The sequence below is a fragment of the Hemicordylus capensis genome, chromosome 2, assembly GCF_027244095.1.
Source record: "Hemicordylus capensis ecotype Gifberg chromosome 2, rHemCap1.1.pri, whole genome shotgun sequence".
NCBI classification, from domain to species: Eukaryota; Metazoa; Chordata; class Lepidosauria; order Squamata; family Cordylidae; genus Hemicordylus; species Hemicordylus capensis.
In genome coordinates, this window is record NC_069658.1 from 59,689,254 (window position 1) to 59,714,568 (window position 25,315).

Below are 25,315 nucleotides of genomic sequence, written 5' to 3' on the forward strand. Positions count from 1 at the left end.
TTGGCTAACAGAGTACTTCAGAGTCTAAGCCCAGAGAGCCCATGACCTCATGGGGCAGGAGAGGGCACTTGTACATTATCTCTAGAGATTACAACTCTAAGGTGGGGATAATACTGGCCTACACTGCAGGCTTAAGGGATAATGTCAAGCACCTTCAGCACATGAGAAGAGCACTTTTAGCACTTTAGAAATACTAAGATTTCACACTTCATAATAACTCACCAAAACGCGGGCCAAAAGTGACCAATTAGCTAATATTAAGTGTGATAAAAGCGTTCTCTAGGACATGAAAGCAAGATGTTGGATGAATGGTCTTGTACTCCATGATGATTCCGATAAATGGTCCATGCCCTTGTTTTCACCAAAACGAATGGCATTTCCATAATTTCCTTGTTCTAGTCTTTAAAATGTACAAAACCACTTATAAGCATCAGTTATTGTCCTATTATGATCACTGACAAGTGATTGTTCTCTCCCCACATCCATGAAGAGGAAGAAGCAGTCATCGCTTAATTGGGTCAAAGAGAACATAGAAATCATCACTATACAGTTTTGTGTCATAATTCTTTTATTATCAATATCTAGGATAAAATAATATACATTTTTCCATGAAAAGTGGCATATACCATTACTAAAGTTACTTCAGTATTACAGTACAATGTGTGCACATTTCTAAAAGGCCTTTAAACCCCAGTTTATAGCACAAACCCATACCCTGGTAAAGTCATTAACAGCAGCCATATACTGAATCTATAGGGGGCCTTTTTACAAACAAAACTATTTAAATGCTTCACATTGTAACATTTACAGTGAAAGTATATACTTCAAAAACCAAACAAATAGTGAATAAAGTCAAAATCTTTAATAACTTCCTTTCAGAAAGTGAAAGGAGTAACTTTAGTAACTTTCCTTTCAGTTAAGGTTTTATAATATAAAAATAATTGAGATAAAAGATAAAGTTATATACCTTCCCATTCTGGAATTGTACTTTACTAACCAACATGAATCAAAAGCTGAGGTGCAATTCACTTATCAGTTAACATTTTGACTAAAGCAACAAACCTCAACACACTGAACTAGAATTAGTCTACCTGAACCAAGTGGGACTTGCTTCTGAGTAGGTGTGAGGCTGTGAAACTCCTTCCCACCTAACCACAATTCCCAAGATTGGCATGTCGTTATTTATTTCAGTACATAATCTGGCTTTGTGGGCATTAATTTGATAAGGTAAGAAATAAATGCTAAACTTAGAAATCAGCAGTTTGCATCTTCTAATGGTAACTGCTGACTTGAGAAATCAACGTGACCATTCCAATAGCAGAAACTAGGAACTCGGTTCAGTTTTTCAGTGTAAACAAATATTTGGCAGTCACAGAACTGCTCCACTGGATTCTCACAATAAGCTGTCTAGTAAGTGTTACACAAGGGTAAGGCATTTGGGAAAGAACTTTGACAACACTGGCAGGTTGGGGGAGCAAGTTGAAAGGCTCAAAACAAGCAGTTTCCTTCACCTCTGGGGCAAAACTATCATTAGTGTCTTAAGTGTTCCAGAACAGCACAATCATTTTGGAGCAGTTCAGTCCACAAAGTCCACAGTGCTGCAGGAGAGAGACAAGGCACTAGCATTTCACAGAAGGCCAATCCAAAGCTACTTCTAATTCCAGGTTAGCCTTAAGAATGCTGTTGACACAACTCTTAACTCTGGTTAATGCAGGACCAGCATTCACTCTAGGGAGTGCATGATCCCAGAACTCTTTCCTAATCTCTTAACCAAGTCAAGAAGATCCCTCCATTATTTCTGCAATGGCCTTCGAAGTAACACAATCTGTGCTAGCTAAGCTTATAAAAATGTTTTGTAAACCATAATTCCTTTTCAAGTTTATGGTATCTGAAATCCTTTTTCCTAGCATTAAAGGGGTACTAAATTTGTGGTTTTGGTTATTATGACAATACTTCCAAAGCTTACTGCTAAAATGAAGTAGTCAGCAACATTAAAAGACTAGAGCTAAATAAATTGCTCACCTCATCACTAAATAGACTGGCAAGTCTGATCATCCTGCTTACTATTCTGCTCCGGTCTACAACAGAGAACAGGCACTGTTAACATTTACAAAACGAATACATCCCTCTTTCCACCCTTGAGACTACTCAGGGCTAAAGTGCTCAATACACTGGAGTCTAACTCTGGTTGTGCAGTGCTCTTTGATAGTGGGGGAATATTGTGTAATCATCAATTTTTTAGAGGCTGAAAAAAATCTGATGGCCACAACCCTGAAGTCACACACTTCTCTCAAGGATGGACCACTGTTAATGCTACTTGACTACTATTGCACATAATAAATGTCATACACGTGCAATGGGAAGGGCTGATTTTTGCCGATCCTCTCTTCATTCTGCAACCCTCTGTGCTACCTGAAAATATGTCCCTAGGTGTCCTGCAGTCTTCAGCGACATATTTTTGGGAGGCACAGAGGAAAGGGGGAGATCAGCTAAAGTTGCCCATTGCCTCCATGCATGAATTCACTTTATGGATGTCAGCCACTGAATTTCAAACATTCAAGTTAGTAGCCACTTCGCAGTTACAAGGTAGAAAACCTTTGTCTTCACACAAGGAATTGGTAAAGCTCCAAAGAGTTAGCATTTTTAAGATGGAAAAGACAAATAACTGAAGTGGGTGTTTTTGTTAAGTTGCTTGAAAATATGATATATGCAAAATGGACAGAAAGAGAAGCAAAAGTGGAAGAATAGCATGGACAGGTGGGAGCAGGTAGCAAAACATTTACCTGAATTCCCACTCACACCCTGTAACCTGAAAGAGGTCTGTAGCCAGGGCACTCAGCACCGCTGTGGCTCTTGCCAGCCACCTTCCACAAAATTTGCTCTCTACTGGGAACTCTTTTAGTGCTCACAACAGCTTGCCATTCACTAATACTGATGTGTTTCTTTAGCTGTTAAGAAGTGAAGGACCTTCAGAGATGGGTGTACTGTAAATTTTAAAGAACAGTTTTTAACATTTATGCACTCACACCTAAACCTTTAGTATCTTTTAAAAGTCACATATAAAGAGCAAGCAATGTTCTTCAAATATTCACTGACATTTCATTGGTTTTAGAAACAACAGTCAAATGCAACACATTTATTCAAAAAGAGCAGTATGTAATGAAGTGCTTTACAACAACATTTGGTCATCACTGCAGGTTACATTCACTCCATACAATAAAAATAAAATTCTTTTATCAGTACAAGACAGTGGAATGTTACAATTCCCTCCCCCTTGCAATACACACACACACAAAATATACTGCTTATACTAAATTTTAGCCATTTAAAATATATTTTGAACACAAATTTCCAACTCAAGACATAATCAAAAAGTTTGACACAGGTGGAAAACTTCATTGTAGCATATTATGTTTCAAAAGGCTGTAAAATACAAAACAACGTATTTAGAATAACTGTCAAATGGCATTCAACTTATGTGCAAACCTGCCCTGAAAAAATAGAAGGAAAAATTAGTAGCTTTGGCACAGCTACTAGCTTAGCTTATATTGGTCTTTTTCTTTTCAATAGAAATGAAGTAGAGAAAAATTAGAATCTTCATGGCTTATCAGCCAACTTTTCCTTTGAAGAAATTTACATAAGCCATTGGGTTTTACAGTAGTAATTCTTACAAATGTACTATGAAGTGACTCTAGAATTTGTTGCCCGAAGTGCGAGACTAGCAATTGATCTCATTGCACATGTAGAAACTTTGTGACAAACCCCCGCATTAGAAATGTAGTTGGAAGCCAAACGATACAGCCGTTCAGCTCCAAATGTGTTAAAGTGCCCCGGAAGAACTTTCTCCACAAGACCCCTATTCACCAATTCTATTAGTCGCTGGCAGGTTGCAACGTAGTCATTTATCCTGCTGTAGGGAAGCCAGTCAATCATTGAGCCATCATATACAACATCTCCACTGAACAGAATCTTCCGTTCTCTGTCATGCAAACAAATACTTCCTCTTGAATGGCCAGGCATATGCATGACAGTGAGCTGTCTGTCACCAAGGCTGATGACATCCCCTACAAACAAGAAGCAAAATATATGGAAAAAATATTTTTAATTTAAATTTTAAAGTGCAACCAGCAACATCAGAACATATACATTATTTATTAATATTATTCATATTTTTATACCGTCCAAAACTTGAGTTCTCTGGGTGGTTTACAAGATTTATCTCATTGCATAGGTAGAAACCACCAGACAAACCTCTGCATTAGAAATGTAGGAAACAGCAGTGTAGCAGCAGGAAAGACGGCAGGCCCTCAGAGGCATCTGGTGGGCTACTGTAAGAAACATGATGCTGGACTAGATAGGCTGTGGGCCTAATCCAATTGGGCCGTCAGAACATAATCAGAACTCAAGCAATGCATAAACATTGCTCTTTATATGGGTTCAGCACAGACCCAGCATCTTCAGCTCTGAACAGGTTTTGAATACCCACACAGACTGGAAGGTCCCACCCTATGGAAAGATATATATTTAAATTGGTTTGGAATGCTGCAGAGGAAGGGGACAGACTAACTGTATGGACAGCAGCCATTAAGATCCTCCAACCACTTTGTCAAATAAGCAAGTATATTGAACCGGCAGCTTTGGGGTGTTGGAAAGCCCGGTCTCCTTTTCCCTCAAGCCCATTACACTGTAGACCAGTTCTCAAACTTTCTGACATGAAATTATTTTACCATATCAACTGTGTATGGTGTGTTTCTCATTTAATGCACCTTTCATGCCAAACTGGTATTCATCATGTCAGAGCAAACTTTAATTGTCAGTGTTTATTTCCCATGAAAACTGAGATGGTAGATCATCTCATGGAAACTTTAGCATGTCAAAAACTGATGTGAAAATCTGACCAAAACTTATTGAAATACCAGAGAATGAACAAAGCTTTACTTTTTCTTCCTAATCTATGTGAAAAGCTACCACATAAGAACTTGAATTAGACAAGTGGGAGAATTAGTGTTGATCTTGTTCTCACAAATCTGAGATGGTGTTGCTCAAATATTTTTGCAGTACTATAACTACTATTTATATACTGCTTTTCAACAAGTTTCCAAAGCAGTTAAAAAAAAACCCAACAGCTATCATTTTTAGTTCCTGGTTGACTTTTTTTATATTCATAAGAACATAGGAAGCTGCCATTATACTGAGTTAGACCATTCGTCTATCTAGCTCAGTATTGCCTTCACAGACTGGCAGCGGCTTCTCCAAAGTTGCAGGCAGGAATCTCTCTCAGCCCTATCTTGGAGAAGCCAAGGAGGGAACTTGAAACTTTCTGCTCTTTCCAGAGCGGCTCCATTCCCTGGGGGGAATATCTTACAGTGCTCACACTTCTAGTCTCCCATTCATATGCAACCAGAGTGGACCCTGCTTAGCTTAAGGAACAATTCATGCTTGCTAGGAGTACTGGGATTCAGTACACTAGCGGAAGGTTTTGGAGAAATATGAATACCCAAGAAGCGTGACAAATTACAAGTGACAAAGTTTTAAAACTGACAGATTTAACAACAAGCTGACAGGCCAAATGGTACTAATCTTTGAGCTGTAAGAATCCATAAAGCAAAACAACTAAAAGTTGTTTTTTGACAACAGTTTTGTTGAAAAGCAGTATATAATTATTTAGTGGACCGAGTATCATGATCCGTGAGACCCGGCTTTGGGAAGTGAGCAGGAAGAGCGGGCTAAGCCCGCTCTCCTCGCTCACGAGCAGGGAGGGAGCCCTGGGCGGCCAAATTGGCTGTCCACACGATGGCCGGCTCTGAGACAGAGCCGGCGGGGGCCGGAGAGCTCGGGGGCCATGCGCCCCCCGGAAGCCTCAGTATGCCCTGTGTGAGCGCACAGGGCATACTGGGGAGACCCCCGATGCTTTTAAGCCTCACGGCTGGGGGGATCTACTCGCGAGTAGCTGCAGCGTGGAGCTGCGGCTACTCACGAGCAGATAGCCTGCGTTTGCAGAGTGCTCGCTCCACAAACCCGGGCTAAGGGGTGGGCTACAGGAGCGGGTTAGCCGCTCCAGAACCACTGGGCTCGGCTGCGAGCCTGGTGGTTCTTACGATCACAAAAATCAGGCTAGGATTTTCCTAGCCCGATTTTTGAGATCGTAAGAATAGCCCCAGTAATTAGTACTAAAGTCGGCCTCCTTATCAGAGAGAGGCTGGAACAAGCAGCCTTGCTGAGGAAAAAAATAAGTGTGTTTTCTGCAAATGCCTCATATCACTTGGACTTTCAAAAACTCTTTGACTGTTCAAACAACCCTGCTCACATATTCACTGAATGTGGTGCTCCTGCTAGCTATGCTCCCAATATCCATATGTCTGCACTGAGGGTCCTCTCCCACTAAGAGCAAATTTGAAGACATGGGGTGGGGAGCGCAAGTAGGTGTGCTGATGGTCAGGGGAAATGCAGGTGGAGAGAGATTCTAATCAATTGTGAGCCCTTTGGGGGCAGGGAGCCATTTTATTCATTCATTTCTATCTATCTAAACTGCTTTGGGAACTCTTGCTGGAAAGAAGTATATAAATATTCATCACATTTGTCTTTATAAATAGGGATATAGTCTCCCACTAAACACTACTGCCAAACAAACTTAGTAGTAGTGGGATAACAGAACATGTCCTTGACTAATAACTGAATGGAAGATCAGGAGATAAATAAATTGACATTTTTTGAAAATGGAGGTATGTTACGTAAACAGCAGAGTCTTTCCCTAATGATCTGTATCAGGACTAATTTATAAATGATCTGGAGTAAGGGATGAAAAGTAAAAAAGCTAAATTTAAAGAGGACTCCAAATTATTCAGGATGGTACAATGTCCATGAAAATGCCAACTTAGTGTGCTGTAGCAGGACAAGAGGCATATTCAATATTGGGAACGATCTGCAATGGATCTGAAAACTAAAATAGCAACTGCCATAACGCTATTACATAACATATATGGAATGCCCACATCTAAAACAACTGCATTCAGTTCTGAATGCTCTATCTCACCAAGGATATTATGGGTAGAGATGGTACAAAAAGTACATTTAAAATAATCCAGAGCGGGGAAGAAAATGAAGTATTTTTTAGCAATTTAAAGTTCGTTCTTTTAATTTGGGGGAAAAGGGCAATAGGGAACAAGACAGAGGCTTATTAGATTATGAACAGTGTTGAAAAGAGGAGGTTAACTCCCTCCTCAACAATAACTAGCAATAGTTTCAAGATAAAGAGGAAATAATCTGCTTCATACAATACACTGCCATTTTTAAGCAAGTCCTTGCCACAAAATACTACCGGTATGACGGTACTGTACTAGCATAAACAACTCTAAAACAAGTTAGCCAAACACATTTATTCCATCAATGGCTTTTAGCTATAACAGCAGAAGGCCAAACTCTAATCATCCAACACTTCCATTTTTACTTGAAAGCAGTTGCCAGGGTAGATATTCCAATTTTGATTGAAAATAGCTGTAATTGCCTTTTTCACTGTGTGACTAATAGCAAGTAAAGGGGTAGATACAGGCCAAGAAATCATGGGGGAAAGGTCTCCCCGCCCCACCCTCCCCAAGCAGGTGCTCCAGTCAAAACTGGAGCCTACGCCACCTCACTGCTGCTTTTCAGTAAACATACTGATATATTTACTATATTTCCTGATATACATGTATCAGGAAAACCAATAATATATATCAGGAAAACCATATCATATGAAGTTAATAAGATGTCCAATATTTCTCTAATTGCCAGATTCTGTGGATGAACAACAGGGGAAGGCATCAGCATCATATTCTGCACATGGGCTCCCCAGGGGCATCTGGCTAGGGAAAATCACAGCTTTTTACCAGCTATGATTGATTCGACAATTCCACCCATTCCTTGAGAAGAATGACCTGAAAACAGTGGTATACCAACAGATAACCTCCAGGTTGGACCAGTGTTCCCTCTAAGATGTGTGCATGTGTGTGAGCTCACAAGTTTTTAAAAGTGTCTGCTCAGTTAATTTTAAATCCCGCTCAAGTTGAATAAGGAAGGCCCCACTCTGAATGCATGTGTGCACACACTGCCTTGATACTGCTGCCCAGAACAAAACTTATTCCAGCCACAGATGAAAAAAATGAGAGAGAATACTGGGTTGGACTACTGCAATGTGCTCTGTGTAGGGCTGCCTTTATACGTAGTTCGGAAACTTCAGTTAGTTCAAAATGTAGCAGCCAGATTGGTCTCTGGGATATTATGAGTACCCAGAATGTTGGGGGCAATATGCTAAATCATTGTAAACCGCTTAGAGAGCTCCGGCTATAAAGCGGTATATAAATGTAAGTGCTATTGCTATTGCTATATTTATTCTAGAGGGACCACATCATGCCACTTCTTAAACAGTTGCACTGGCTGCTGACACGTTTCCAGGCAAAGTACAAATTGCTGGTTATTTCCTTTAAAGCCCTGAATGGCTTAGATCTGGGTTACCTGAGAGCACCTTTCTCTATAACAGGCATCCCCAAACTGCGGCCCTCCAGATGTTGCTGAACTACAACTCCCAGCATACCCAGCCACAAAAAATTGTGTCTAGGGATGCTGGGAGTTGTAGTTCAGCAACATCTGGAGGGCCGCAGTTTGAGGATGCCTGCTCTATAAGATCCCCACTGTGCATTACAATCATCAGGAGGAGTCCGTCTTTGGGTGCCACCAGTTCACTGTGGCGACCTGGGATTGGGCCTTCTCAGTTGCGGAACGTGCTCCCCATGGATATAAGAGGATTATCTTCGAGGCCTTCAGGAGAGACTTAAAGACCCATCTTCTTAGCCTGGCTTTTAATAATAAGATATTATTAAATTTTAATCTGGTTTTAATTTTAATCTGGTTTAATGGTTTTGGTTTTATTATGTGTTTTTTATTTTAATGTAAACTGCCCTGAGCCACTTCAGGAAGGGTGTTATATAAATAATAAATGCACAAAGAGTAAAATATTTGTTCTCAAGAAGATAATTCTGTTGTCCTTATTTAGTATTGCCAGCAATTCAATCAACCAACTTAAAAACCAGATTATAACTTGCAGATGCAGTCATAAATGGAATATAAGGTTCCATATTTATTCTGCTGCTCACTTACCAAGTACTGCTCAGGGCTTACAGAGTTGTGGAAGGGGAAGGAAAAATAGCAGCTTTTTTTCTTTTCTGTCCTCCTAAAACATCTGTTTCCCCACTGTACTATGTAGTGGGGAAATTGTTTCTGGGAAATTATATCCTTTTCCTTTCCTGTCTCCTGAAACATGACATATACCTTAGAGGAGGGAAGCTTTTAACCTCACAATGTACATCCACTAATTCCTCCTTCCAGGATACTATAAGCTGTTAGAATCTCAAGCAGGAAAACTCCCTCTCTCTCACTTACCTTCCTTTAACCACAACCAACCAGCCAACCCACACACACACCCATACTTCTAACATTTTTAGATTCTGGAAGATCACAAGCTTTTTTGATACAGTGTTATTTTAATTTAGAAACAAATATACTGCTGCATACATTGAGAGTTCTCTGACTATAAACAAACAACTATCATATTAGGGGGTCCTTTTCTGCTTCCAAATTGATATGCATAGGATCACCTGACTTCTGTATTAGAGGGAATAAGTATTAAGAGAAATAGACAATACAAAACAAAACCACTCTGTTATAAAATGAAAGTTACTGAAATATACAGATCCAATGCTCCTATAATCTAGCCATTCTTCCATTATTTAGAATAAACCTGTTATCTTTCTCTAGAGAGCAATGAAAATCAATAATTTAATCAAATATGTTGAATATTTTAAATACTATTGACTTTTATTTCCTCCTTTATTAAGTAGTACAGCCATATAGTCAAGATTATTCTGCAATGCTAATCAGTATAACTAATCTTGATTAGCTGGTATCATTAATTGGATTTTTAGGTTTTGGTTCAACTAATACATTCCTTACATTTTTCTCTTTTCACATAAATCAAGATCATTAGCCACTTTCCACAAATCCAATTAGATTTCAGATCCGTTTAATTTTACAAATCTAGGCAATAGAAACCATTACTGTCAGGAAATCTGCCATCTCACAGTAAATAACTATTTGTTAACGTAAAAAAAAATGTTTCACCTTTCAATGAATTAAACTACTAAATTAGTTCTATGAGCTGCTTGATCTTTTTTAAAAAATCAGATCATTTCTAGCAGTTATTTGTTCTTAATCATTTCAAAAGACATATTTTTTTTTCCCCCAAAAGGAAAAGATGCAAACCCACAAATCTTGTCAGGACACAAGAGACCAGAATGGTGTTAAACAAAAATGTATTCTGTACAACTCATACTAATTATGAGGTCCATTGTCTTAGTTTTAAATTCAATATTTTTTCCCCGTTTCAGTAGTAGTAAAATGAATATCCAAATAACCCAATTGCTTCTATATGGACCTGCACATTAAGATACAGAGGCTCTGTCCTCACACCATGGGGAATTAGGCAGGTGCAGATCAGCAAGAGGGACTTTTTGTGGTGGAGCCCCAATTCTGAAATGCCCTCCCAAGGAGGGCACCTTAGCTTTATGAACTTTAGGTGCCAGTTTAAGCCTTTAAAAAAAATTATCCTGGCATTTAGTGTATGATCGGAGTTTGCTAAGGCTGTAAGTTTTTACTGTATATCTGTAAGTTTTTATTGTTACATTTACTAGTTAACTCTGCTAGTCATTTTTTTGTTTTAATGTTGTTTTACATTCTTTTGGTTGTAAACCACCTTGAAAACTCTTACAGGATAAATATAAATAAATAAATATGCAAGTAAGCAAGCTAACTTTCCAGGCTTTCTACATTATATACTTAGTTGCTGTGATTAACAGTGAAAAGTAAATACTGTATACCTCACTGAATGTACAGTAGTTGAGCCTTTGGGATACAGTTGTACACAGAGATGCCAATTAATTGATTAATTACTTATAAAACTTTTATGCCGCCCTTCCAAAAGGCTCTGAGTAAATATCTGAGTAAAATGCATCAAGCCAAGTTCTTACTACAGGATTATCTTCATAAGGAAAAACAGTTTCAGAATCAAATTTCCCTTCTATTTTTAGACATTACCCTATATACAAGCACTAAGGAATACATCCCTTTGCAAACATACATGCAGCCTCTTCCCAATTGTGTTTACACAGCAGTAAAACCCAGTAATTTTAATGGGACCAATGTCTAATTTTTATTTATTTAGCATATTTTAAAAATTCTGCCCCATATAGCCATCTCTGGGCGGTTTACACACTAAAACCAATTCAAAACCACCAGCAATAATAGAACATTAAAATGTTCAGATAACAGACTCAGTCTTGAGGAAATAAAATTGTGTGCTCAGGAAATACAATGGCCAAATGAAACTAATGTGAGAGATTTTTCCGAAGCCTTACATTACAGCAACAGTGTGTTCCATTTGGAAATGTGAGTACATGGTATTATGATCTCATATCTCCCACTGAAATCTTAATCAAATGCTCCTGTTGGACCCTTGCTGTGTTCTTCCTGTAAGCAAAGAGGCAAGCTGGCAACTGATGCCATTCCTGGCAAGTTGATCACCTCTGGGAATGCCACCTCCCCATGCGAGAACAGAACACTCAGAGTCCAGTTTCAGCTACCTAGACCAGAAAAGAGCATTATTTGTTTCTTCCATTCACTTTCTAGAGACCCTGAAGGAAAAAAATCAATAAAGAAATAGAACATTTCTGTAATGGCATTCTTTAATTCCTTCAAACATGAGGCACCTGGCATTTAATATTTAATTAAGAATGGCTAATATATCTATTAATGTGACACTGTATATATCTCTATACCTCACATAAGTGCTACTCAGAACACTTAAGCATGGACAAATTAATGTATTTGAACATTAGAGGTACAAACTAGTCAGAAATCTAAGTGTAGTTGGAAAAGGGATTTTTGAGAAGCCAAGTGTTTCTTAATGAAAAGAGTGTACTGAATTTGAAAATAAAGGCTGCCAAATTTTATAGTCCATGGTTTGGTCAACATTACGGAAAATTATACCCCATGGGGAAATGATACCCTACTCATGTCAGCATGCACTATCTGATCACACAGGCTGTCTCCTATGGGGACATTCTTTTGTGATACCAGCAGTTAGATCAGGCCTTGACAAATTTTCTTTGAAAACAGGAGCCAGCCCCCAAATTTGGGAGCAGACAATGTAAACCTGACAAAATTACTGGACTCAGTGATGGACATTGGGGTGGTGGTGTCAATGAGTTTCTCTTTATCCCCATTACAAGTACAGGAGAACCTTGTTACTCACAGGGGTTCCATTCCTCTGCTACTGCCACAAGTAACAAATCATTGCTGCTCTGGGGAGAGGGGGGTTAGGTTCCAGGATGGAGGAGAAATGGGGGAAATTTTTTTAAAAAATGGCAAAACTCCCCCAAAAACTTACTGTGGCGTGCTCCGTGGGGTCTGTATGTTGCCAGGAATCCCCCCATGTGCCCAGGAAAGCCCTTCAAAACCATGAAAAAACACGTGGGGGGGGGAATGCTGAATCATCCCTGGTGAGCTGCCTGTTCAGGCTTTAATTCGTTACATGGTACGCAGCGGTTGCGATTGAACAGCTACCAGATGGCTCCAGAGACCACGTTTTTTTCTGTGCTTGTCTTTTAGAGAGAGCAGGGAGATTTTTGGTTGGTTGGTTGGTTGGTTTTGATCCCAAACAGGAATAGAGACTTTATAGGCCTCTGAACCAGTTCGAAGGTGGGCGAGATTTGACTTTAAGGGTGGGGGAGGGGGCACTTACCCCTTTCTTTGTGTGCATGCTTTGCATATTCCTTATACTGTTCTATTGTAGTTCTATTGTAGTTCTTACATATTGTAGTTTCTATTGTAGTTCTTTGCATATTCCTGATACTGTTCTATTATAGTTCTATTGTAGTTCTTACCAGCAACGTAATTAAAATAAGAAACGCTTAACCTATGCTCAACTCACTTAAGGTGTTGCAAAAGAGTAGTGATGAGCCCGGACCGTTCCGGAGGCAATTCTACAGGCCTCCGGACCGGTCCAGACATTGGCGGTTCGGGTGATTCGGGGTGGGGGGTTCCTTTAAGAGAGGGGGGAGGATTTACTTACCCCTCCCGCCGCTTTCCCCCTCCGGCGCCCGTAGTTCTGTTAATAATTGGGGCGGCAGGATACCTCCCTGCCACCCCGTCTCCCGTTTGGCTACTGCTGCTGCGCTACGCTGCAAAAGGCTTCAATAAGACTTTTGCGCACGCGCTTCACGTCTCCACGACATGCGTGTGCTCCATGGCGAAGGTGGACCCGGCTTCTTCATTCCTCCCTGCCTGCCTCCCTTGCCCGCCCCCCGGCTCCCTCACGCAGGGCCCACTCCAGGCCCGGCCTCACCTTGCGCCCTCCGGGCCATCTGTGCGGCTGCTGCCCAGCCAAACATCGCGAGAGTCTCTAAGCGGACGGGATGGGAGCATGTGATGCAATGGAGAAGCCGTGTTAGCCATTTTGGGTGAGGGCACGTCGCCCTTACACTCCGCACCCTCACTCCGCCACCGCAGCGCGCTTTGCAGAGTTCAACCCGACTCTCAGTGAGGCTTGCGTCATTGTTAGGAAACAGCCACACTGAGGGAGACCCTTTTATTCTGCCTCCGCACGTTGCGGAGATGTGAAGCACGTGCACGCAAAAGGCTTATCGAAGCCTTTTGCAGCATAGCGCAGCAGCCACCGCCAAACAGGAGAAGGGGCAGCAGGGAGGTATCCTGCCGCCCCAATTATTAACAGAACTATGGGCGCCGTAGGGGGAAAGCGGCGGGAGGGGTAAGTAAACCCCCCCGCTCTTAAAGGAGCCCCCACCCCAGTGCCGGACCGCAGTTCTGCGGTTCCGTGCACACCCCTACAAAAGAATCTGTAAACCTATAAGTGTGCCTAAATACAAAACTGAAACTGAAGTCTAGGGCAACCTATTTTTGTAACCTACAAAGTATTTTGAATGTATCTAAAACTAAAAGCCTCAGATGGAAGCAGTCTGTAGTAATTGAAAGAAACTGTTTTTTGAGCTTTTCTTTTTACAATCCTCTTAAGAGTTGGTTTTTAATTCAGGAAAAAAGGTGGTGGCAGAAAAGGGGATTTCTCTGATGCAAAAGCTTCCTCAAGTGCTCAGCAGCTATCAATTTTCTCACCATGTGTAAGCCTACACATGTAAGGTTTTTGTATTTATCCAATAGCAAAATAAAGAGAGTTTTCCCTGGGATTTCACCCCGAACCCAGGGAGGTTCAAGCTCTGTTGTTAAGATGGGTGGTGGTGGCAGCATTATAATTCTACTGGAAATATAGATTAGTTTTAGGAGATGCCTAGCCAGACAGCTCACCAAGGATGATTCAGCATCTTTCCCCCCTCATGTGACCTGCTCTGAGACAGAGGCTTTAATTGGCTACACCAGATGTTAAATACAATTCTGATCATCCCCAGCCAAAGACCACAGTAGCTGGAGATTGTGGGAGTTGTAGTCAAAAATACCTGGAAATCCCTGCTACAGAGGACACTGGTGGAGAGATATTCTGTCTTAAGGATAACACTTCTTAGTGCCAAATAGGGATGTGCATGAATCAGTTTGGAGGCCATTTTAGAGGCTTCCAAACTGGTTCGAATGCCAGGACTGGTTCAACAGTTGAAGGCCCCGGGGTTGGCACTTTAAGGGCAGGGGAGGGTGCACTTACCTCTCCCACCGCTTCCCCCCCACTGGCGCCGTATTTTTCTAAAAACCTTCGGGGTGGCAGCATACCCCCTGCTGCCCCATTACCCGGTACTTCTGGCCACTTCCAGCCGATGAGGGGGGTACGCTGCCACCCCGAAAGTTTTTAGAAAAATATGGCACCGGCAGGGGAAAAGCAATGGGAGGGGTAAGTGCACCCACCCCCTGCCTTAAAGTGCCAACCCCGGGGCCTCCAATCTGCCCAGCCGCGGTTCCATGCACATCCCTAGTGCCAAATATGATTCTAACAGTACACTCCTGTGCATATCTACCCAGAAATACTTAAATGTGTTTGGTTCATAGCAGATAACCCTGATAACCCTGAGGGAAAGCGTTTTGCAGCCAATAAGTGACATTTATCGAATCGAACTCATGTAAGCACCTGAAATCATGGAGAAGGAATTTGAGGTTGCCAAACCTCAAATATCAACCCTGACTTGTGTTTGCAAGCAAAGTAAAAGAAGCATGGTATGACTGTGGAACCATATGGATTCCAGAAGGCAACCTGAAACTACTAACCCTTTTTAATTAACAAGCAGCAGGCTGTCATTAATTCCCCCTAATGCCTTCACTTTCCACATTTTCAAGAAATCTCACTAGTTTAAGGAAGGAATACTTTAAGGAAGGCACAGATAACTTACCCTCTGGTCAAGGTGCTATCAAAGAGCATGGGAACATAACCCAGCCCAGGCTGGACTGGAGCAATTCTACACGCAGAATTATTTATAGGGAGGTACAGGTTAACAAAACATGCTCATGGAGGAGCATGGCCGCTAATAAGTGACACCCAGGACCTGAGTGACACCCAGGACCTGGTGCGTGAAGTCAGTGTCATCGACCCTTTAGGAAACAGTGACCACAGTGCCATCAAATTCAGCATACATGCGGGGAGAGAATCACCAAGGATGTCTAACACAGACATTTTGAATTTCAGAAGAGGAAACTTCTCCAGAATGAGGAGTATGGTGAAAAGAAAGCTGAGGGGGAAAATCAGGAGACTCACTTCGCTCCAGAGTGCATGGAGTTTACTCAAAACCACAATACTAGAAGCCCAGTTAGATTGTATACCCTAAAGGAGGAAAGGTACCACTAAGTCCAGGAGGATGCCAGCATGGCTAACGGGTACCGTCAAGGAAGCCATAAAAGGGAAGAAGACTTCCATCCGAAATTGGAAGGCCTGTCCAAACGAAGAGAACAGAAAGGAACACAAACTCTGGCAAAAGAAATGCAAGGTGACAATAAGGGAGGCAAAAAGAGAGTCTGAGGAACATTTAGCCAAAAGTATCAAGGGGAATAACAAAAACTTATTTAAGTACATCAGAAGCAGGAAATCTGCCAGGGAGGCGGTTGGGCCATTAGACAATGAGGGAGTGAAAGGGATTATTAAGGAGGATATGGAGGTTGCAGAGAAGCTGAATGAGTTCTTTGCATCTGTCTTCACGGCAGAGGATACTGAGCATATACCTGTTCCTGAACCAGGCTTTTTAGGGATGGAGGATAGAGAGCTGAGTCAGATAGTAGTGACAAGAGATGATGTACTAAACTGTCTGGAAAAACTGAAAGCTAACAAATCACCAGGGCCAGATGGCATCCATCCAAGAGTCCTCAAAGAACTCAAATGTGAAATTGCTGACCTCCTTGCTAAAATTTTCAACTTATCCCTGAAATCGGGCTCTGTACCAGAGGACTGGAGAGTAGCAAATGTAACACCGATTTTCATAATGTAGCAAATGTAACACCGATTTTCAGGGGCGATCTGGGAAATTACAGGCCAGTTAGCTTAACGTCCATTCCAGGCAAATTGATGGAAAGCATCCTCAAGAATAAAATTGTAAAGCACCTAGAAGAACAGGCCCTGCTGGGAGTGAGCCAGCATGGCTTCCGCAAAGGTAAATCTTGCCTCACCAACCTTTTGGACTTCTTTGAGGGTGTCAACAAGTGTGTGGATCAAGGTGATCCAGTTGACATAGTATACCTGGACTTCCAAAAAGCTTTTGACAAAGTTCCTCCTCAAAGACTCCTGAGGAAACTTAGCAGTCATGGGATAAGGGGACAGGTACATGTGTGGATTGCTAACTGGCTGAAAGACAGGAAACAGAGGGTAGGTATAAATGGAGAGTTTTCACAATGGAGGGAAGTAAGAAGTGGGGTCCCCCAGGGATCTGTACTGTGGCCGGTGCTTTTTAATGTATTTATAAATGATCTAGAAGCAGGGGTAAGCAGCGATGTGGCCAAATTTGCAGATGATACCAGAACTCTTCCGGGGAGTGAAATCCAAAAAAGATTGTGAGGAGCTTCAAAAGGATCTCTCCAAACTGGGGGAGTGGGCGACAAAATGGTAAATGCCGTTCAATGTTAGCAAGTGTAAAGTGATGCACATTGGGACGAAAACCCCCAACTTCAAGTATACGCTGATGGGATCCGAGCTGTTGGTGACGGACCAGGAGAGGGATCTTGGGGTTGTGGTTGACAGCTCGTTGAAAGTGTCGACTCAATGTGCGGCAGCTGTGAAAAAGGCAAATTCAATGCTATGGATCATTAGAAAGGGGATTGAAAATAAAACGGCTAACGTTATAATGCCCTTATACAAAACTATGGTGCGACCACACTTGGAGTACTGCATACAATTCTGGTCACCACATCTGAAAAAGGACATTGTTGAACTGGAGAAGGTACAGAAGAGGGCAACCAAGATGATCAGGGGCCTAGAACACCTTTCTTATGAGGCAAGACTACAACACCTGCGGCTTTTTAGTTTCGAAAAAAGACGACTGCGGGGAGACATGATAGAGGTCTATAAAATCATGCATGGCGTGGAGAAAGTGGAGAGAGAGAGATTCTTTTCCCTCTCACACAACACTAGAACCAGGGGTCACTCCATGAAATTGATTGCCAGGAGGTCTAGGACCAACAAACGGAAGTACTTTTTCACACAACGCGTGATCCACTTCTGGAACTCTCTGCCACAGGATGTGGTGACAGCCAACAACCTGGATGGCTTTAAGAGCGGTTTGGATAACTTCATGGAGGAGAGGTCTATCAACGGCTCCTAGTTGGAGGGCTGTGGGCCACCTCCAGCCTCAAAGGCAGGATTCCTCTGAGTACCAGTTGCAGGGGAGTAACAGCAGGAGGGAGGGCATGCCCTCAACTCCTGCCTGTAGGCTTCCAGCAGCATCTGGTGGGCCACTGTGCGAAACAGGATGCTGGACTAGATGGGCCTTTGGCCTGATCCAGCAGGGCTGTTCTTATGTTCTAAGAACTGTGTCCTCCACAGCCATTTCTATCAGTCTGCATCAGAGGGTGAGGCAAAACAACAGGGTCTCGCCATCGACCTGAGGAGAAAAAAATGCCATCTGGTACCTCCCTCTGATAACTCCCTCCCCCTTTTTAGATTATGACCCCCATTGGGCACAGAATTATTAAAAAATAAAATAATGCAAGCTGCTCTGAGCCTGCGGGACAGAATACACATACATAATATACATGTATGTATGTATTGATTTTCTGTCCTGAAGATTCATATATACATATGTCACAGAGCCCTCCACTCAGAATCCCTGACTGGTGGGTAAGCTCTTAGAGGTGGGTGAGCTGGGCAATTGCCAAGGGTGCTTACCTGAGGGTGACACCAAGTTGAGTTAGATACTCTCTGTTTGTTGAGCGAACTGATTCAACCTGAACGGGATCTAAAATTCACTAAGTGGGCATCAAAAAGCTTGTGGGTGTGTGCACACTTGGACTAGGACTGGGAAAACCCTAGTTCAAATCCCCATTTAGCCATGGAGCTCACTGGGTGACTCTGGGCCGGCCACTTATCTCTCTCAGCCTAAGCTACCTCACAAGGTTGTTGTAAGGATAAACATAACCATGAACACTGCTCTGGATTCTTTAGAAGAGTGGGATATAAATGTTAAAAAATAAAATAAATTTATATCTGATGTTACTGAACATTGGGGGGGAGGGGTGTCCTAGGATCAATGATCCTGTTTTCTAAATACTGATTGACAGCTAATGTTGGGAAGTGTTGCATTATCAACACTGGGGGGGGGGGGCGGTGGAGTGTGCAGGACTAGGACCAGCTCCTAAGTGACTCAGCTGTTCCTCGGGTCATCTGCTCAGCCTTGGGCTTTATAGGAACGCTGCTTGTGGTGGTGGGTCCGCCACCAGCAGGGTTGCCATTGAAGGGGCGACACCAAATGGGGGTTGCCCCTTTGGGGGAGCACGAGGGTGAGGGCTTCTGTTTAATCAGTTTTTAGCTGTTTAGGAATTGGGTTGAAGTTGCTGCAATGTGTTTGGGTTCTTCTGGAGATGGGGAGACAGGGGGTGCCTTCATTGACTATGGGGCAGCTATCCCGGTAGTGGTGGGAAATAGAAGAAGTAACGTTGGCAGGTCAGCAGGCCATTCCAGGGGAAGGGTAGTCAGAAATTTATTAGCTGTCTCCCCTTCCAGCTGTCCTGCCAGCTCTTTGACCTCGGGGAGCACTGCCAACAAGCCATATAGCCTTACCTTGCTCCTCTGCAATGCCAGGTCAGTCCAAAATAAGCCTGAACTCATCCATTATTGGATTATAGATGAAGGGGCCGATCTGGTATGTATCACCGAGACTTGGTTGGGGGAGGCTAGTGATCCAGTCTGGTCCCAGCTTCTCCCTCCAGGATATTCTGTAGAGGAGCAGTTGAGGGGACATGGGCGGGGAGGTGGAGTGGCTGTGGTCTATAAGGATAACATCTCCCTCACCAGGATCCCTGTTAGGGTATCAGACTATATTGAATGTGTGTACTTAAATTTGGGGACCAGGGATTGATTTTAAATTGTTGAATTGTTTTAACTTTTTATATGCATTTTAATTTTTTTATCTTAATCGCCCAGAGACAAAAGTTTGGGTGGTATAGAAGTTTGATAGATAGATAGATAGATAGATAGATAGATAGATAGATAGATAGATAGATAGACTGAAAAGGTAAAGTGTGCTGTTGAGTTGATTTCAACTCCTGGCGCACACAGAGCCCTGTGCTTTTCTTTGGTAGAATACAGGAGGAGTTTACCATTGCCTCCTCCCACACAGTTTGAGATGATGCCTTTCAGCATCTTCCTATATCGGTCTGGAAGTTATTACAGAAAAACAGTGCATTACGTAGAGCAAGCATTATGAGGTTTGTTCACCTGTGGGCCATGATCTCAGTTGGCACTGTACCGTGCAACCTAGGTTTTTGTCTAGATTCCTATTTTATTTATTTTAAGATTCATATTCTGCTCTTCCTCCAAGGAGCCCAGAGCAGTGGACATGATTATGTTTGCCCTCACAACTCTGTGAGATAGGTTAGGATGGAAGATAATTGACTAGCCCAGTGGGTTATTTTCATGGCTAAATGGGGATTTGAACTCAAGTCTCCCTGGCCCTAGTTCAGCACTCTAACCACTAGATGGAGTGCCAAGATTGCCTACTCCTGATGTTTGAGTATGTGCATGGAACTGGTTTGGAGGCCCTTCATGGGTCTCTGAACCGGTTCAAAAGTGTGTGTGTGGGGGGGGGAGAGATAATTTAAGAACTGGGTAGGGTGCTCTTAACCCTTCCCCAATGGTGCTGGTCTCAAAAATGGTCCCGCCGAGGTGGCAGTGTACCTCCTTGATGCCCTGGTACATGACGGACCAAAAGTGGATGCTGCACGTGTTGACATTGCAATGTGCGGCCACTTCCAGTCCACGACATACTGGGGCGGCAAGGAGGTACGCTGCCACCCCGACGGGACCGTTTCTTGAGAACAGTGCTGGCAAGGGAAATGTGGGGGATGGGGAGCATCCTCTCCAGTCCTTGAAGTTATCCCCACCCCATCTTTGAACTGGCAGTCGCTGGTTCTGTGGACATCCCTAGTATGAGCTGGGATGAGCCTTGGGTTGACATTCTCCTCTCCTCCTCACATGAAGAGAGGAGAGTGAAAGCTTTTCCTTTCACTTTTGAACAAACCCACATTATGTACAAACTTGGGAAACTGTGGCTTGTTAGCTAACCAGAGCTAAAACAAGCCAAGTTATCAAACCATGGCGGCAACATAACATCCTACAGTTTCCCAAGTTTGTACAAGACCAGGGAATTCTGGTATGTTCTTATCATCAAAGCAATAACTCTGACTCTACTACTTTCACATGAAAAAGAGACAGGAGAGCAAGAACACAAACCTGAAGCTCACTGCAGCTCACTCATGATCATGGTTACTGGCCAGCTTAAGACACTGACATGTAAATACAGATTTACTTCAATACTGTGCGAGCGCACACATGCATTCTCTCTCATAAAATATGAAACACACTTAGATGGGACTTCTACCTACAATGGAAAAACCAGGAAATAAAATAAGAAGGAAATGCCTTGCTCTCATGCAGCTTTCACCTCTCAATTTTTTCCTGTAAAAAGCACATGTGCATGCACATGCACACATCCATGTGCACACACACACACTCAATCTTAACTTTTGCTCATATCTCTATATATAATTCTCCTGGGTGTGCCTTGGAATGTGCGTCCCAGCACCCAGCTGATTGGCTGGGCGGAGGATGGGCATGATTGGCTGAAGCGCACCAGGAGGATTGGTTGCCGCGGCGGGCCTGGCCGCAGAGGCCAGAGGCAGTGGCGGGCCCAGCCGCAGAGGCTAGGCCCAGGAGTGGGGGGGAGAAGTGGCGGTGGGGAGGAGAGGAGACTGAGCCTCAAAGTGGAGACTAGGGCAGAAGGTGGGGGGGGGGAGAGAGGTAACTGCCGGCCCCAAAGAGTGCACAGATGCTCTGTGTGGGGTCGGCAAGTTCCTTATTATTTGATCTACAAAAATAGAGGCAGGGTCACACTAAAAGCTAAGTGGGTCCAAAATAATAGGTGTAATTTGTGAGGGTGGCAGCATTCCTCCCCGCCGCCCCTGCCCCCGTTGTTGGCTGGAAATACAGAAAGTAGCTATCATGCATGTGCCCACCGCCACCGCGTGCCTGCCCGCCACTCACTTCGCATGTTACAACGTGCGCACGCAAGGTGGTGGTGGGCACACGTGCAATCGCTACTTCTGGTATTTCCGGCCAACAATGGGGGCAGGAGCGGCAAACATTTCAAAAAAAAGGAGCGCCGGGAGGGATAAGTGTAATCCCGCCGACGGCGCTGGACCGCACCTCCGCAGTTCCGTGCACATCCCTATCCACAACCATGTGCAAAGTTTTTAGCACTGTATATTACATTGCACAGTCATTCCGATCTACGCTCACTATAATCCATTCTGCAGGAGCTGCCAGAGACGTCCCCACCCATATTCTATCATTCATAGACTTAAATATTTGGTGCATGTTCACATTGGTATGCATTTTATGATATGTCATCCACATTCTATAGATGCAGTCTATACAGATTTTGCATGATGCCCTCCCAACTCCTTCAGATGGATACTGAAGTTCTAAATGTAAAGATGTCATACTCCAGGTTACAGATGCACATACATGTGCTTGTGCGTACACACACACCAGCCTCTCTCCCTCTCTCTCCCTCCAGATTGCAAGATTTTGATCTATCACCTTTTGCATTTCCCCCCTTGTGTACACCCACCCCAAACAAAATCTTTGCTGTCACCAGAGTATGTACTATAGTTATGTCCAGACTGGAAAAACTACACACTCTATTTGCGTACAACTTGAAGGGACCATATAGGAAATTTTCTCTCCATCTCCTCTTAACACACACCTCCCCTCATATTTAAACATTTCTTAAGCAGACTCAAGACACCTTTGGAAAAGCGATTCACTGTCAGATTTTCCTTCAACCCAGTAAATCACACCTTGAATATGAGAAAAGCAAGGTATAAATACTATAAAATAAATACATACATCTCAATTCTTAGAGAACTGCCATGTCCCTTTACATCCTCAGAGCACTGAAGCTATACAAGGAACACCACTGATTCACAAGGCCCTGTCAACACTCAGCAATGGATTAAAGATATTTTAATACAGGCAAGAAGTGTCCCTAGACTAGAGTCACACACACACACACACACACACACACACACACACACCCATAATCATAAAGCACCTTTTCTAGCAATTTTCTGCATAACACACATATTATACTAGACAGATATATTAGTGAAGTATATTGTCTGCATTTTAACAAATTCACATTGCTAACCTATACAATTAACACACCACAAAAACTTCTTTCATTACAAATTATAGCTAGGTTTTTATAAGGTTAAGAGCTCCTTCCACATCATTATATAGAGAACCAAGGTAGTTTAATGCTTCAGTAGCAATTCCTAGCATAAGATAAGAAGTACTGCTGGTGCCCAACCCTGCCTGGAAGTCCCATCATCCCTAGCTAGCCATTATGGCTGGAGAGGATTTGAGTTGTCGTTCAACATCAGCGGGAGGACCAAGTTTGCGCACCCCTGCTGTAAGGTGTGTGGAACAAACTTATTAGTGAAAGAAAGCTACTCTGTGCATGGTCAGAGGCGCTCTCCATTTCCAATCCCAAACTGTGTCGTTGATTCCTGACATTCAAAGGCGGCTGGCTCTAGAGCCGAGCCTCTTTTCGCAATCCACGCAGGACGCACACCCCCCCTCAGCAAGCCACCTCCCCGCTGAGCCCACTTACCCTCCTGCAAGATGTGCGTGGGCTGGACGGGCCGCACTCGGAACTGCCGGGCGCTCCAGCCAGGACTGGGCTGCCGCACCACCTCGCTGTCCGAGAGCCAAGTGACGGTCTCGTAGTTGTCTCCGCGGCGCAGCGCAGCGGCCTCGGCGCTGTGCACGGCCACCTCCTCGAACTGGTGCAGCCCGCCCGAGTGGTCGAAGTGCACATGGGTCGCCACCGCTAGCAACGGCCTCCGCCGCCCGCTGGCCCCCGACTCCTCCTCGTCTTCCCCGCGGCCCTGCTGCTGCCCCTCGTCGCCCTGGGCTGGGTCGGTGCCCAAAAGCCCAGCCAAGTACAGATAGTCCGGGAGGCTGCGCAGCCCCAGCCCCGTGTCGATCACCACGTCCCGCTGCGAGCCGCGCACCAGCCAAATGTTGGCCCGGTTGCCAGACTCGTAGAAGCGCTCCTGGATCCAGTAGATGCCGCCGCCCAGGGACTTGTGCGCGAACCACTCCAACGCCGACATCGCCGCCGGCGGGGAAGCGACTTGCTGCTGCTCAGGGTACCTGGGCGGCGGCGGCGGCGGCGGCGCTGCACTTCCCGCGCACGAAGCGCCTCAGCGCAGCTAAACCACAGCAGACCGCGGGACGAGTCACGAGGAGGCGGAGTCGAAGTGGAACGAGGAGGCGGGGACTGAGCCCGGGGAGGTGCCCCTGCGAGCGAGCCTTCCCAGCCAGAGATCTCCGCTGTGTCGCTGCCCTGCCCACTGCGGTAGCGCGTCATAGGGATCGAAAGGAGCAGCACCTTGGCAGGCATGCGGAGGCTGTGGCTGGGGTGGAGCTGCCTGAAAATGCAGATAGACACTGGCTGAAGAAGACGAAGGGCTCTTTGGGATTTCCCTATCCAGTAGGAGTGGAAAGAGAGTTATTTGCTCGTGTCTCTTTGAGTGGGTTTTCCTCAAGGTTGCAATCTTTTGCGTGCTTATTGCGAAGTAAGTGCTACACGCACCACTACCCTTGTTTTTGATTGTTGGGGAAATGTTGGGGCTCTAGAAGCTGAGTAGGGGACGGGTGTATCTTGCCTCTAGTACACGCGTATGTAAGTGCATACTCATGGATCTCGAATACCCGCGTATGATTCCTCTACTCATAATTGCCTATAGTAAGTGTTGCTAAAGCGGAGTATATTTGGAGTTGCAGCTATGCATTGTGCGATTCAACGTTATATTAAGAATCCCTGAGATAAACAGTATATTTAGGCTGAGAAATGGCATGATATTGAAAATATTAAAATTTTAAAACTAGTAGAAAAACATAGTAAAACAAAAGTAGAAGGCAAGGCAAGGCAGTAACATCTGAACTTGTGCTTAGGCATTTGAGACTTAATTAATTGACTAGCACATTTTTTCTGACCAATGATGTTGCCTAAAAGTTACTGCTGAGTGCCGAAGAAAACTAGAAAGTAGAGTTGTAAATATGAAGGCTTAACATTTTGCCAAAGGAAACACAATTGGATAATCTACACAAAATATACACAGAGATGTATAGCCATTATAAACAATGTTGTTGTGTAGGAGGTGGTGAGGATTTTAATTATCTTTGGTGGGATCAGCCGTGCCAAATTCACAGCTCAGTCATAAACCAAGCAGAATTTTGGTAGATCTTATGTTCAAGTCAGTAAGTCTGGAATTGTTTCCTTAACCACTGATCTTTAATATGTAGTATGAAAGAAAGTTCTTTTTATAAAATTAGTGGAACTTACAAGTAGGCTTATGAAATTAGTGGAACTTATAAGTAAGGAATGGGATGCTGGGAAGTTTCCCTCTCTTTCTTTCCTATGGTGTCCTTGGTTGCCATATGCTGTTTGAAGCCATGGGGTTGTGAATTCTCTTTCTTTTAAAAGAATATGGGCTTTTTGTTAATAGG

At 43.6% G+C, this 25,315-nt stretch overlaps 2 protein-coding genes across 4 annotated transcripts in view; one reads left to right on the forward strand and one right to left on the reverse strand.

Annotated features, from left to right (window-relative positions):
- Nucleotides 1-25,315, forward strand: part of POLR3G (RNA polymerase III subunit G) — a 46,883-nt gene that overhangs the window by 1,360 nt on the left and 20,208 nt on the right. The window contains exon 1 of one of the 3 annotated variants that reach the window (XM_053304057.1): nucleotides 24,122-24,381. The exons of 1 other annotated variant lie outside the window; for it this stretch is intronic. The gene's annotated coding sequence lies outside the window, so the exon portion shown is untranslated. Of the gene's footprint in view, nucleotides 1-24,121; nucleotides 24,382-25,315 lie in introns of those variants that run through there. One more of the 3 variants, XM_053304055.1, reaches the window with a different exon arrangement.
- MBLAC2 (metallo-beta-lactamase domain containing 2) lies at nucleotides 551-24,148 on the reverse strand. The gene is made up of 2 exons (XM_053304050.1): nucleotides 23,412-24,148; nucleotides 551-4,064 (listed from the first exon to the last, which is right to left on the reverse strand). Exons 1-2 carry the CDS (start codon nucleotides 23,914-23,916, stop codon nucleotides 3,679-3,681), a joined length of 891 nt encoding a protein of 296 aa, XP_053160025.1. The 5' UTR covers nucleotides 23,917-24,148; the 3' UTR covers nucleotides 551-3,678.